Source organism: Brachyhypopomus gauderio, chromosome 11, assembly GCF_052324685.1.
Source record: "Brachyhypopomus gauderio isolate BG-103 chromosome 11, BGAUD_0.2, whole genome shotgun sequence".
NCBI classification, from domain to species: Eukaryota; Metazoa; Chordata; class Actinopteri; order Gymnotiformes; family Hypopomidae; genus Brachyhypopomus; species Brachyhypopomus gauderio.
Window position 1 is genome coordinate 20855078 of NC_135221.1, and position 14551 is coordinate 20869628.

At 42.1% G+C, this 14551-nt stretch overlaps 1 protein-coding gene across 2 annotated transcripts in view; it reads left to right on the plus strand.

Moving 5' to 3' along the window:
* LOC143527443 (ephrin-B1-like) overlaps positions 1-14551 on the plus strand; it is an 84601-nt gene that overhangs the window by 30965 nt on the left and 39085 nt on the right. For both annotated transcript variants that reach the window (XM_077022654.1, XM_077022653.1), the window contains one exon: positions 8873-10173. In XM_077022654.1, coding sequence (XP_076878769.1) covers positions 9974-10173 — 200 coding nt within the window. In that variant the 5' untranslated portion in view covers positions 8873-9973. The remainder of the gene's footprint in view (positions 1-8872; positions 10174-14551) is intronic.

Consider the following 14551-nt stretch of genomic DNA (forward strand, 5'->3'; position numbering starts at 1 on the left):
CCCGTGGCTTAGGGGCTGGTAACTGAGACATGACAGGAGAGGGGCCGGGGGAAGTAAGGTCAGATAGGAGCGCACAGCCCCCCTGCCTGGCCCGGTCCTGCCCCGCCCGCCTGCTCAGCACTCGCAAGCCCCCCAGCCGGGAAGCCTCCCATTTTTCATCTTCATCATGACAAGGGAAATTCGAACAGTGCTTCTCCTCTGCCTTCGTTCACAAAAACACATGACTGAAGCTTTGAGAACCTAGAAGCTTGAGAAAAACATGTTGTGGAAATAAAAAGAAGAAACCGATTGAAGCCTTCAGTGTGGCAGTGGCTTGCTACTATGTGGCAGAATCTGTGATAGTTATCATTAATTAAACATTCAAGTGGACTTCAAACATTTTAAGTTTTCGTCAGCACACCTCTAACACTGAGGGGAGAAAAATCTTCATTGGTCTTATTCATGAGATTTAGTTCAATAGCCACAAAGGTTGAGAAGCCATAAATGCTAGACTGTGTCTAGACTGTGTAAGTTCAACTTGAAACAAATACAGTTATGATTTCAATAAAGTTTGAACACTCTTTCGCAATGATACTTTGGACATGTTTTGAATCTGGTCCAAGCAAAGTGAATTTCATAAGACTTGAATGTAAAATGTATTTTGTAAAATGTATTAGAAGCCAACTGTTAACTGTTACCAAACTTTATGCCACAATACATGAATCACAACGAGTGACTGAATTTATCCCTTTACTTCAAGGTCATTGTAGATATTTATTAAGAATAAAACAGGAAAATAAACCCTATTAAGCCGAGGAGATAATTTTACTGCATCTGGTTTACCTATTACCACAGTCTTAGAAACACAAGTTGCAGGAACAGACTGCAGTCTAATCAAGGTTTTTGACTATTTTCAGGGAGGCTTGTTTATATCTTAGTTAACCAGATATTTCTGTTCTTTCTCATGTTATTCAGGCCAGTGTGGCCTGTTTCCGCCCAATTACAATGTTAGAATCTACAAACATGTAATTAAAAATTGGCAGACAATAGAACTCAAAATGTAAACTGTAAACTTTACATACAACACAGTTCTAAAAACGTTTCTTGCAAATAAAATGCTGCTCCCCATTCAAACCCGTAGACGCCACTAGCGAGAAACCCAATTAAGACTGGGAACCCTGAGCACCGTTATAGGAATTTCTCCATTTCTGCCTCTCAGTGGGGGATGCTTCCTGATTGTGGAAATGTCACCATCCGGGCTCGGGACGCTCTTTGTACAGCGCACGCTGAGGAATGTTGGGGTAAATTAGCGTACAACACTGGTGGCTCTGATCAGGCCAAGATCAGCATGGTGCCACTCTTTATTCCTTAAAGTGACACCAGATTAAAATGTATGATGTACTGTAGATGATAGCGGCCAGCACCGAGTCACTAATATAGAGCAACACATTCACCATGTGATCGTGTGAACCGATAGATACCCACATGGATAAGATAAGCGTTCCATTTGGGGCTGGATACCAACTCTTCTGTTGATGCTGTTAATTTTCGCAGCATATATAATGCTGTCTGCATCTAATAGACAGCATTATATTCTTTATGAAACATGTGTGATATTTGAAAAGGACTTCATAAGACAAAGGATTACATTGAACTTTGAGGGGCCTTGTGAAAGTAAATGAGGCAAGTCATGCTAAAGAAAGCAGCCACAAAGAATACCGGGAGGTCCTTAGCCCTTCTCCACCAGAGGAAAAAAATCCCAGAATGCAGGAGTAGAACCATTTAGCTCTATGAGAACAGCAGCTTTTAAAACCCCTGGACCACTGAAGCAAGTGGTAATGAGATCCTTCATTATACGCCTGAACTTCCGTGATAAACCACTTAGCAGACCACAATCAGACACCGGTTTGTTTTAATGCGCTTTGCCACTTGAAACAACATTTACTAAACCATTAATTGCAAATGAGTCACAATGAACATATCTGCAACAATAGCCTATTCCTCCATGAAGATTCCCTCAATGCCGTTTAATGTGGGCTTATGAATTTATCTCAGCCACAGCCTCCCGTCTGCTAGAAAGAAGCCAAATAAAATAAACCCCAACAATAAAAAACAACTCTTGATTTCCTCACCAAGCAAAAACACCCAGAGGAAGCAAGTCATGAATCACACACTCTGGCCCAATTATATTAGAGACGCATCTCTAATTTGAAGCCACCCCAGAAGCCCACAAAAACACAGCGGGGACGTGGAGAGGGACAAACAGGGGAGACGAGCCACATCAGAGTGCTCCGGGCGTCCCTTTCTCCTTCCAACCAGAAAGCTTTTCACAGGCAGCTTTGAAGTCTCCATTCACATCTTTTGTCTCTTCCAGCGAACGGCTGCAGACATCTGAAAAAAAGAGAGAGAGAGGAAGAGTGAGAGAGAGAGAGGAAGAGTGAGAGAGAGAGAGACCGCTTGCATCTCTTCCCATCATTATGCCCTGGCTGGGGCAGAGCACTTATGCTGAAGTGTATGTTTCATTAGCATTCACTGAGAGAGAAGCACAGAGGCGATGAGAAAGGAGACACTTCTGCAGGTCCTGTCAATCACACATGAAACGAGCGGGCCTTAATTAAACTGGATTAAGGCACCGGCTTTTGTCGTCCCGTAATCCCCTTTCTGTGGGCGCTCTTTCTCGCCCGCTCGAAGAAGGCTGGGCCGACTGCTCGCACAATCAGCCATTTTTGCTCGCCGTCTGAAAGCAGTGTTTGACCTAATGTTTGACAGACAAGTTGCTGGAGAGAATAGACTCTGCTAACATATGCTTGTAATTCCATTAATATGGGCAAAAACCCTCATGCCCTGCACCCGACTGGAACAGTCATTCCCTCCAACCACATGAAACCAGTAAACAGGCCTGACACAATTTGCGTAAGGCCAGGCTGGGTTTTCCGCAAGTCCGCGTACACGGTGGATCGTCTGCAAGGCATTGCTGCTTTCTTCCTGTTCGGTAACCCCGTTACTTTATGATGTTGGTAAACACATAAGCAGGAGATGCAAAGAAGTATCGAGCTGATACCGCAATGCGTGGTTTTCGTATTGTTCATTGCGGTTTAATGATTTGTTTGCTTCTGAGTAAAATGCCACGCTATGTGTAACTCTGGGCTTTTCTAATGCCCACATTGTCAAGAAGGTGGCAGACATAGTAATTGATATGGAGGAAAATAATGAGACATAAAGTGGTGCCATCCCAATACTGCTGTCTGACATGATTTGTTTGGCTAGTAAACTTTCCCACAGCCCTCATGAATCACGTCATGGCAGAGGAAGAGACTCGGCCAAAAGTGAGACCAATTAAAAGTATCAAAATGTCAGCAGCCAGACCCGGTGTGGCCCTCCGGTCATATTAGCTTACACACTTTTTTTAAGAGGTACCCCAGTTAGCCAAAAAATGCCGAGGTGCTTCCACTCTTCCTCGTGCTACGGTGTTCCAGTGAGACGGCGTTCGCGTCACATGACCATCCTCTGGCCTTGCTCGCCGGCCCGCGGCTATCTCTCATTTGCTTTCACGTTGTGTTCCGAGCTGTTAATGAGTAAGAGACATTGATCCCTTTCAGGCTCAGGAGAGTTACACATTACGCGTGTTTCATCCACAGGCTAATCCTCTTCTACAGATAACGCTGGCCTATGCCACTTGACCTCTGGAGTGCCTTAACAGTACCCTAACATACCCTACACCCAGACACTTTCCATCATCTTATAATCTGATTATTCCCATTGGCCAGAAGCTGTTCAGCATTTCCATATCAGTCTATTCTCTGCCCACCATTTATTTCAACTGCTTGCCCTTACATGGATACAGTGATGTGACACAAAGTTTTCCTCGTGTAATGCCGCAAAAATATACGGTCTGCCTGTAGCGCACAAGTGGGGGATTAGAAGGGTCTACTGTGTCTGACAGAGTATTTCTGTGCCAAGGGCTACCGTGACCTTTTGGGAAGCCAGAGCCTCCAACTCAAGGACAGTTTTGCTCAGAACCATTAATAGATTTTCAACATAGTCCACACCTTCCTATAGCAGAGATATGGTGGAGGGGTATACTGCAGACACCTTAAATCATTATACACAGGGGTGGTGAAGATTGTGTAGTAATGATGTGTAATATTTTAAAATGTGGACATTTCTTTAAAAATGTATGTGTTTGTGTGTGTATGTGTGTGTATGTGTGTGTGTGTGTGTGTGTGTGTGTGTGTGGGTTGGGGAGCAAAACAACAGCAATATAATAGAAACATTGAGCCCAAGAATGAAGAGTGTTCTCATGCAAGCTAACCCATGCTAGCTTTTGCTACTCAGTGTTAACATTTTTTAGTACAGGCTTCCTTTAAAGGACATAACATGATTATCGTGGTTTCATGAGTTTGTGGGGTATTATTCATGCTTTATGAATGTGCATTTCTAAATTAGCTTAAAAGTACCACTTTGTAACTATGGTGTTGGTGGGAACGACAACCATTGTTAACACACATTCCATTGATTGATTGATTCTCTTTCATTCTTTATAGCAATGTCATGTCTGCACAGACAGTAGTTTTTTAAACTTAATTTCACAAGTGAGACTGCTATAAATCTTACTTGAGAAACCGAAAACTTTTTCATGTGGTTTGGATATGGTGTTCTATAGTAATTGTATACCTAAAGCTCTTGTAAGTGTTATTTCAATAATAACAATTTAAAACCAGTTATATGCACCTTCGTCCAAGCAAATATTTTGAAGGTCTACTCAGGCCAGCATGGGATCTTCTAGTTCTCTAATGGCAGGAGGTAAGCATGGAAACTACAACTATTCATCTATCCATCTGTCACACAAGAATTCTATTGTTCAACACCTTATGTCAAGTAACAAATTGGCCTAGGAGAATTCTCTGCAAACAAGAAAGCTCTATTCAGAGATTACTTTGACGCTTTAATGGGTTATCTGCCCTTGACAGATAAACCATTCCAGAATGTTACATGATTAAACAATAAATTACTCCTGATGTCAATAATTTAAAAAACTGAAATAAGCAGATAACTATAACTTTCGTGTTGGTGTGATACAATGTATTTTGCTTAGGCATCAACAAAAGTTTTGAAGAATTCTGCAAATCCACAGGAATTAGAAGTGATATTTGCTTTCACTTTTTCAAGATCTAAAGTGGTGCCTTTAAGTGCAGATCAGGATGCTGACCAAACTCCCTCCTGGAGAACTCCTGGAGAACTCCTGGGGAACTCCTGGGGAACTCTCCTGCAGGGTTTAGTCCTAATGCAAATCACTGTTTCCTTTTCATATGTTCCTGAAGACCTTGATTAGAATCTTATGATACATCAGATGAAGGCTGAATCTGGACCTTGGGGAAATTTGAATCTACCAAGAAGGACTGACACTTTTTTAGAGTTAAACTTCAGTTTCAAATCATGATTGTGTATTTTAGACATCTACAATGCCAAATCTTCAATTCCTCTTTTATTACAGAGAATGAAAGAGCAAGATTTAACATTGAAGTAAATATTTCAAAAGTTCCTTCAAAACTTTCAACTGTGACTAGTTAGGAAGTTCTATGTTCAGCTCATTTTATGCCACAGTGTGTGTTAAAATATCATCTTGTTGAAAGTGACTTTGCTCCTTCATGCATCATTACAGTTGTTTGATTCAGAAGACTGAGCAGAAGATGGTGCTGTTAAAGTCTATTGATTGTGTCAGTAGAGTCTGAGCAAACTCATGAATTGCTAACCCTCTCTTTGAAGTGAACAGTTTGCCTATGCAAAATTAACCTCTTGCAAATAAGGTGCTGCACGCTAAATTGCAAACGTGCTCAAATGGAAAGGAGGTGCAATATTCAAATGCACCCCTCCCCTCCCCCACCCCTCCCCCCACCCCACCCCCCACCCCCCCACCCCACCCCCCACTTGGCCCTGTTATCAGCAGTGGCTCGTGCACTGCATGACCAGTGCTTCACACACAGCTTGATCCAGGTGAAAGGTGCCAGATATGTGTGCTGACACAGCAATGGCTACATAAGAACCACACATCATCAGCTATAACTAACCTATCGCTTTCTATCCAAATGACATGAGTGCTAAATCAATCCGCCCTCAGGGCATCTCTGCTGCCTGTAATGATACTTGAGTAGCATTCTGCCCACAGGGATTAACTGAACACATTTGTTCTGAAATTTGCACTGTGTGCGTGTGTGCGCGCACGCATGAACTGAGGCACATGTGTGGGCACACGTGTGTGTGTGTGTGTACAGGGGGAGTTTAGATTTTAGATTTTGGTTTAGTGCCACCGCGTTATACTCTAAATGCAGACATGACGCAGCCTGTCTATGTCGTGAGCTGTGGAGCCAGACGGGGGTGGATCTCACCAAAGCGTTTTGGCTGCATCACTGGCGATGTCTCCGGGCAAATTTGGTGCATTGTGTCCCGAAGAGCGTCCTCACCCACCCAGGACGCCACGTCCCAGGGGCCTTCAGTCGGAGGAAGCAGCAACGATTCACGTTGGCACACAGTGGTGCAGCTGCAGAAGGGATCGCACGCAGCCAACACCCCCCCCCCCCCCCATCCCCCCAACCCCACCCCCCCCGGTCTGCGGCGGATCGGGTATCCCCCAATGCTGGTCGCCGGGGGACATGGCAGCCCTCGCTGCGGGCAGTGTTTGCAGATCACCATGGCAACACCGCATGCTCCCCCTGTGGTGAGGGGCCTGTTGATGCAGATTCTTGGCACTCGAAGCTCTCGGTCATCTGTTGCCACCCTGACAACACTGAGCCCACAAAAGGCCCCAACAGGAAGGGACAACAGCGTCACCCCCCCCCACCACCGCCCCCGTACCTTCCCCGTCCCCTGCTTATAAACTCACAAATTGTTTGGATGCTGCAGCAAAGCATAGCGATGTTTTGTTGGACAGGAAGAAAAGAGATTCGGTTTTTGACGTGAAATCTGCGTCTAGCAAGAAAATGCAGAGAGACTTAACCATGCTGACCCTTCCCATCTGTTCAAGAACACTGATGGCCATAATCCTGTTTGGTGTAACGTTTGCGCTTGAATGACTACAGAGTTTTTATTGCTAGCAGCAGTGTATTCCATGCATCAGACCTTCCCGAGAAACAGTCCGAAAGACCTAGTGTCCTGTTTACGCATCTGATTATATTATAATGTACAAGACCAAATTATAATGCACAAGACCAAAGCACACCATGACTAACAAATGAATATTCAGTATTAACACTCCCTGTGTTGCCTGAGCCAACATACATTTTTAATGAGTGTTGATGACTGGACCATTTATTCGGATTGGTCCAGTTATGTTCAGTACTGTAGTTTATTCTTGGAAAGGTCACAGAACTAATAAAAGCATGTCTTTCACTTTACACTGTCAATTATATTACCTGAAGAGAAAATATCTTAATGATATTTTCTTGCTGTTACCTTTGTATATATTTTTAGACATCAGCATTTTTATGGTATTCATTTTTAATAATGTTTGAGACTGCCTTGCATCAAATCATCAAAAAGGCTCCACAGAAATCCACTGCCTTCGTAAGGTATCACAAGATTATGTTTCCCCAGTGTCCAAGGTTAAAATAGCACCAGCATATTAGCAGACTCTCTTCTTGCGGTCCCCGAAGACCTTCGTTACATAAAGAATTCTGCGTTTAACTTTAACTGGTATAGAGTATTATGCCATTTTTTGGTTAGGCTTTACTAAGAATGCAAAAATCCCTGACATCTGAAGATGGCAGTTATATTTTTAATGTGATGAATGCCATCTGGAGACAATGCCAAGGAACGGAGATTACTAGCTCTTTTATGTACATAATGTTTTTGCAGTCACACTGTTTAATGCACAGTAAAGCAATCTGCTGCTACTGTTTCATTATTAATTGTGAACTGTGTAGACTACATTGTTCTGTGAAGGATACTGATCAATTTACACAATAAAAGGTGTTACACAAACTCTAGGGGGCGACATAACACATAAACTACAACAATGAGTCAGAGTGGTTAGAGGAAGCTTTTGCTATACGTGAGTTCCCGTTCACGTAAACGTAGTGCTCTTAAAGCTAAGCCAATAAAACCTTAAACAGGCATTTTTGGCTACCTGTTGTGGATTGTAATCTGCATTTAAATGTTTTTCATTAGTGAGTCTGACGAATCAGTCAAAGAAATGTACGTCTTTTTTACATAAGTAAAACATTAAAGGTTCACTACGTTTGCCCAATTGTTGAGTTTTTATGTATGTTTAGCCAAAGCATGCTGTGATAATGTGATGATGGACTAAATCATTTATAAGCACTTTTATACTATAAGCACATTTATACTTATTTTCAGTACTAGTTCAGAAAAAATCCTGGGAAACCTTGAGGGCAGCTATATACAAAATGTTTCAAATTTTCATTTTGATCAAATTATCAGATGTTCATAAATCTTTTGCAAGGATTAAATGAACACCATTAATCTACATGTGTCCCTGTAGCCTCGTGGTTTCTAAATCAGCTTCCCAAAAGCCCTATCAGGCCATATTTCCAGGGCAGATTCATTAGAACTGGACAAATATGGTTCTGTTTTTTGGTAACTTGAGAACAAATGTGAAAAGTGTCAAGAAACAACTTACATTCATGACAGTTTAGGTAGGATTTGTGACAGCATATGCAAACTGCAGAAACACAAACCTATCAACCTATCATACACATATCATGTTTAATTAGTGTACCTTGACATGAATGCATGTCAGTGACCACATGCACGATACATTGAAATGTTCTGTCCCGTGACTACGGGAGTCTTTTGTGTTCTAGGTGTGTTGAAATTTCACTCTTTAATTTGGAGCGAACTGTTCCAGACTTTGTTTTCTCTGTTTTCTCTGTTCTAGCATGTCTGATTCAACTCATCAGCTAAGTGTCAAGCCCTTCACACACATACCAGAGAGCTGACTTATGCAGTACTGGATTATGCAGCACTGGATTATGCAGTACTGGATTATGCAGTACTGGATTACTCCATTTCTGTGGTTATCCTGGCCACAACCTGATCAGCTGCTCTTCTCTGAAAAACTTTGTGAGCACTGCCCAGACCAGACCAGGCAATGTAGTGAACGACAGGGTTTATTTGTAAAATTTCATTGATACATTTATTATTAGCAGGAATCTGAATGAGTTGTTTTAATGGTTTAGAGGAGTACATGTGTAATATCTAGATGATTGTCTATGTGTTTGTCTAAATGTATTTCCAGTGTGAGGACAATGTCGATATTGGACTATGATTGGTCGGGACACATACTGGGTTGTCCCAGGCTGCCGGAGCATCAGATTACAGCAGCAGTTCTGCGCGAGGAGTGGCGCAACCTGCGAGCTCCCAGTAACGCAGACTGGGACCACTTTAAACACGGGGAGGGACGGGTGCGGAGAAAACTCCTGTTTTTACCCCCGGAGCCCCTGCGTGGCGGATGGAAGTTGCTGTGGTTCCGATCGGCGTGTGAGAGAGTGAAGCTGCCCAGCTGAGCATCGCCAACACTGGGACACAGTTTGGAGCGAAGATGCGCTGCTGAACACATTTACACAGGAATACTACCTCGATCCGTAAAACGAAGGGATTATTTGGACGAATGGACAAAGCAGTAATTCGTGATGTATTGCAGCGACAGCTTGTAATCCCGTTTCTCTGATCGGGATCCGTGGGTCGAGCGGTTCTGCGGGGTTATTTCACCTTTCAAAATCACACCAGCAATATTTCCGTTTACAAATATCTCCTGTTAAACGACGCATAATCTGTGATTGAGGGAACTTGGCGAGCCGGATTTCCTAATCTGAGCCACAGGTTTATTGGAATAACGCGTTCAGCCTGCGTGGACGTTTGGCCACTGGATATACTTCACTAGATCAGACTGATCTTGGTTCAGTCAAGGACACGTTCAGTAAAAGAAAGTGTAAAAGTAGGGGGTGGATAAGGGATATGTCTCCTGTACCGGTGGCTCATGCCCCTGACTGACAACGCACACAAGTCCACATTGAAACTCTTTATTTGTCCTTTGATCACTTTGAGATTGGCAGTAGTGGCGATGGCTGCACACGGATGCTGGAGATATTACATCTGGATGTGTGTGCTCGTATGCAAGTTCACATCACCGTTAGCCAAGTCCCTGGATACCATCATCTGGAACTCACAAAATCCCAAGTAAGTGTTTCTGACTAGAGCAAGTTTGGAGGCAGTGTAGATATGAGCGCTCCTCCAGCATGCAGCACATCTCACACACACACACACGTTTGAGTTCAAGAAGTTTATCGAGACCAGTGCCTTCAAACACACGTCAAGTGTGTGGACGGATTCATTCAGCCCACAGAACCAGTGGCTCAGGAAACAATTCCCAAGACTATCGTTAACTACATTATTAGCGCAAGGCCCGGGCCTGATCATAGATGACCTCGATAAATCGGTTATTTTATTATAGGCCTATACATGCTGCAGACTAATTCATGTATGGATGCACCGGAGGAGGTAAAAAATACGTGGGGGAAAATAGTACGTGCAATTTAAAATTTAACTACAAATGTTTTGTGTTTTATACAAAAAGCTATTCAGAGTACCGTTTGCTTTCCTCAGAATATGTATGTAATGGGTGTGTTTTTGATATAGGTAAGCTTATTCATTTGACAATATACATGGCAATATGATAATAATAATTATTTTACCCCCAATCCACCCCCCCCCCGTCTGCGTCTGCCTCTTGCATTTTTACACTTAGAACTAGTTATATTTGCCTCTTTATTGGTTTAAACATGCATGGAAGTAAAATGACTGATCAGTCCATTTAGTAGTGGTGGTGATGGAGACGTTTGTGATACTTGTTAAGTTAATCATTTTCCATGATTATATAAGAATTCCTTTCTAAATGGACCAAAATGTTTTGTATTCAAGACCTGTGTTTTATTACTTGACATGATGTCAAACTGTACAATGAATTTTGCCTTTAGTCATTTCAAGCTCTGAGATTTTTACTGCTGGAAATAAGTTAGTCAGAACATTATTTTCTTCAGCAGTTTAGTTGTTGTTGCCAGAAACTCTCTACTTTGTGACCAAGAGGAACCCTTGTGTTTTCTTATTGTGGTCAACATAATGTTACTCCTCAGTATTTTTGCATTTGTCAGCTTGTTTGTACCTGGTGGTGGTGTTGGCCGTCTTCAGAGCTGCCTTCTCACTGTGTGTCGTGTCAGGTTCTGTCTTGCATCGTTGTTTCATTTAAATTGTATGGCCGCCTGCTTTCTCTATGGGCCTAGCAAGTCAATGAGCCTCCCAGACGCATTAATAATGGTTCGATTTGAACTGGGACTTTGTGCCCAGAAGATTTCGCATCATTGTTGGCCTATGTCATCATCACTAGGTGGAGAGGTGACCGAGCAGAGCCCTCTCAAACTTCTCTGAGAGCACTTACACTTTTCCGATTGCATGACCACGCTGCCATTTCGTTTCAAGGCCTGTCCTGTGTGAACTGCCTCAAAGATGAATATATCAAGCATGTAGAATATTAAAATCATTTTTAAATGATCATTTTTAAATGTGAAATCTCTCTCATAGTGGGCTATAACTAATATCAAATATTGCATGTCAGCAGTTCTTACAAGCAAATCTATGAATGTTACTTTTAAATATATATATTTTAATACATGGCAGGATATGAAAGATTGTTCAGGCTTGTAAATTATAAATCCATTTTTTAGCATTATTATTTGTACTGTCAATTAAGGAGTATTTTTTTTAAAAATTAGCACTGCTTTCATAATAGTATTATAAAAGATAAGATCAGGATTTTGACACAAATCCCATTTTAGCAGAGCAGTAGCATGGCTCTGTTTGTCTGAGGCTGTCTTGTTGATGAGTGTAGCATGAGTAGCGTTCAGTAACTGTATGTCTCCTCGTGAATTCAGTAACGGGTTCTGATGGGAAGCCTGCGCATGCAAACGAGAGCTTAGAAGTTCTCGAATATGTCGGATCCAAAACTGCACAGCCTGGAGTCGATCGTGCACGTATAAACGAGTGGCTTACAGAGACTCTTTGGTATTGTACTTAGGCTGACTTAGGCTGTCTGTGTACAGACAGGGACTTCAAACTCCTGTGGTCATTTAGTAACCTGTCTAATATGTGTCTAGAGCTTTTCAATATTTAAACATTATATATTTGAGAAGTAGACTCAGAGTTGATGTTAGGTTGGGTCTTTTAGACGGGCATTACATTGCAATACTGTCATCTGTTGTGCTACTTCCTTATCACTGCCTGCTTTAACTCTTTTAGACATAAATTAACAGAATTATAGAATTCATGGTTTGTTTATTTATTTATTTAGATGAGTTGGAAATAAATGTTGACCAGTGTTATCTCATAGCTGATGGTAGGTTGCTGGTGATTGATGAGGGTATCGACTTCTTGCCGTGTTTGCAGTTGGCACTGAGATTATCCATTTATCATTTAATCTTTTTTTAGCTCTGCTTTGAAGAGTTGAAATGGCTGTTGTTTAAGGATTTTTAACACTTTACGACCTCCATTATTTTTAAAATGCAATAATAAAAACAAATAAAAACAAAATACTGACCTTTTTCAGGATTTAGTACTGAAAGATAGTGTGTGGTCTTTGAACTACACCAGAAACAAATATTTTGGAATGGGTCAAACAAAATCCTATGAGACACCTTGAGTTTGTAGTTTTTTGCAAGGTTACTCTACTTCAGAAAACTGCTATAAACATTTTTCATGTCTCTGTTATTAGTATGAAACACAGCCCAGCAGAGGTTCTGATTAATAATTGTCCTTGGACCAAAACCAGAAATTTGCATAGTTTGCCTTTCCTTTGAAACTCTGAAAACATTATGTTTAGATGGCAACATAAATCAATTTCTATCCTTTTTTACACATAAGTGCTAATGCACCTATAACTACAAGTATCCCATAACACAAACCACAGTCTCATTAAAATTGTATGTAATGTATTCAGCCATGATTCACGCAGGCTCTTGAAATAAATCAGCCAGTACCATTGTTAATGTTTGAGTATATGTAGAGTATCATGTCCATAAAGAATTAATTGTTTTTACTCAGTTAGTTGTGGTGGCAGTCCTGCCCCGAAGGCTGGTCAGTATCTCTAGATAACATAAAGAAAAGTATCTGATGTCTCGTCTAGATTTACGGCGCTTTGGATCCTATTGCCTAGTTTGGAGACCACTGCTACTCAGGCTAATAAATTAGTACTGCCATCCCCTTCCGTGCTGGGAACAATAACAATACAATCTTACACAGCAGTCCCCAATAGACCATGAATTATGAGAGCTACGACAGTGAATACTCACACCAGTTGGGTTCCTCTATGCTTGCAGTTTGTTGTTATGGATTTTTATTCAGATAACACGGCAACCCCTGTATTCCCACATGCAGAAGTTTGCTCATTTAATTTTAACCCCGCACCTTGAAATAAATGGAAATATTTCAAGGTCTCTGAATTGACAGGGGAGGCAAAGGAACTTTAAAATTAGCAAGTGTTAAATGAAGGGGCAAGCTAGAGTCTCCTTCCATTTACTGGTACTCTTAAAAGAAAGTTTTGTGTTTTAGTTTAAACAGCTTAAATCCACACGGATATCATTAACAGTTTAATTAACTGTGTTATTTTGGGAGTTCCGCAGGTACTTCACAAGCAGCATCTAAAAGTTTGAAGTCGTCCTCCTCAGCCTGGAAGTTGCAATGTTTTCAGCTTGTAGTCTGTTGACAAGTTAAATGTGATGCGAGACAGCTTTTTTTTGGGGGTGGGGGATATTAGATTTTTTTATGCTAACCCAAGACTATAAGTGTTTTGGTTTATCTCCTCCTCTCCCCCCAACAAGAGGAGTAAAAAAACAGACAGGCAGCATTTATAAAACTGCAGCTGGTAGGTTTCGTTTTTTGGAGGTCCTTGTGCATCCCTGACGTGTTTGAAGACAACTCTCCTTCCGTGTCTTTCTTCAAGCCTGAATGTGAACAACCCCAGCAAACAGAAATACCAATAGCTGCCCCTGTTCTAGGGACTCTCATTTTCCTCTGCAGCAAAGTGTCCTCCTATCGTTTGCCTGCTCTCGCCGTCCTGCTCTCGTGTCGTGTCTCGTTCAATAAATTCTGAGTTGCCGAGTGATGTGTAGTTAACATATTATAGTGATTGGCCGAGGGGCTGTCCTGAAGCCTCCCGAGATGTGTCCGTGATCAGTGAGTCTCGGGATGGGCTGGACCTGTTCCAGCTGTTGAGCAGCGCAAAGTGTCGCCGAAACTGTTTTCGTTCCGCCGTAGTCCTTCGGCCTGCGCCCCTGTAGCCCGTGCATGGCTCTGATCACGTTTCCCCCTGATACAGATCTCATTACAAAGAGCAGGGACCTTCTCGAGACTACCAGGGAAAATGGTAAAGTGAAGCAGGCCATTGTACGTGCAGCAGGCAAACTGTTATTCCACTTATAGGAAGCAACTGGCCCTCTCGGCTTTAAGGAGACTCCATATTGGGGGCTATCTCAGACAGCTGCGTCTGCTCTAGTGATAACAGTCGTCT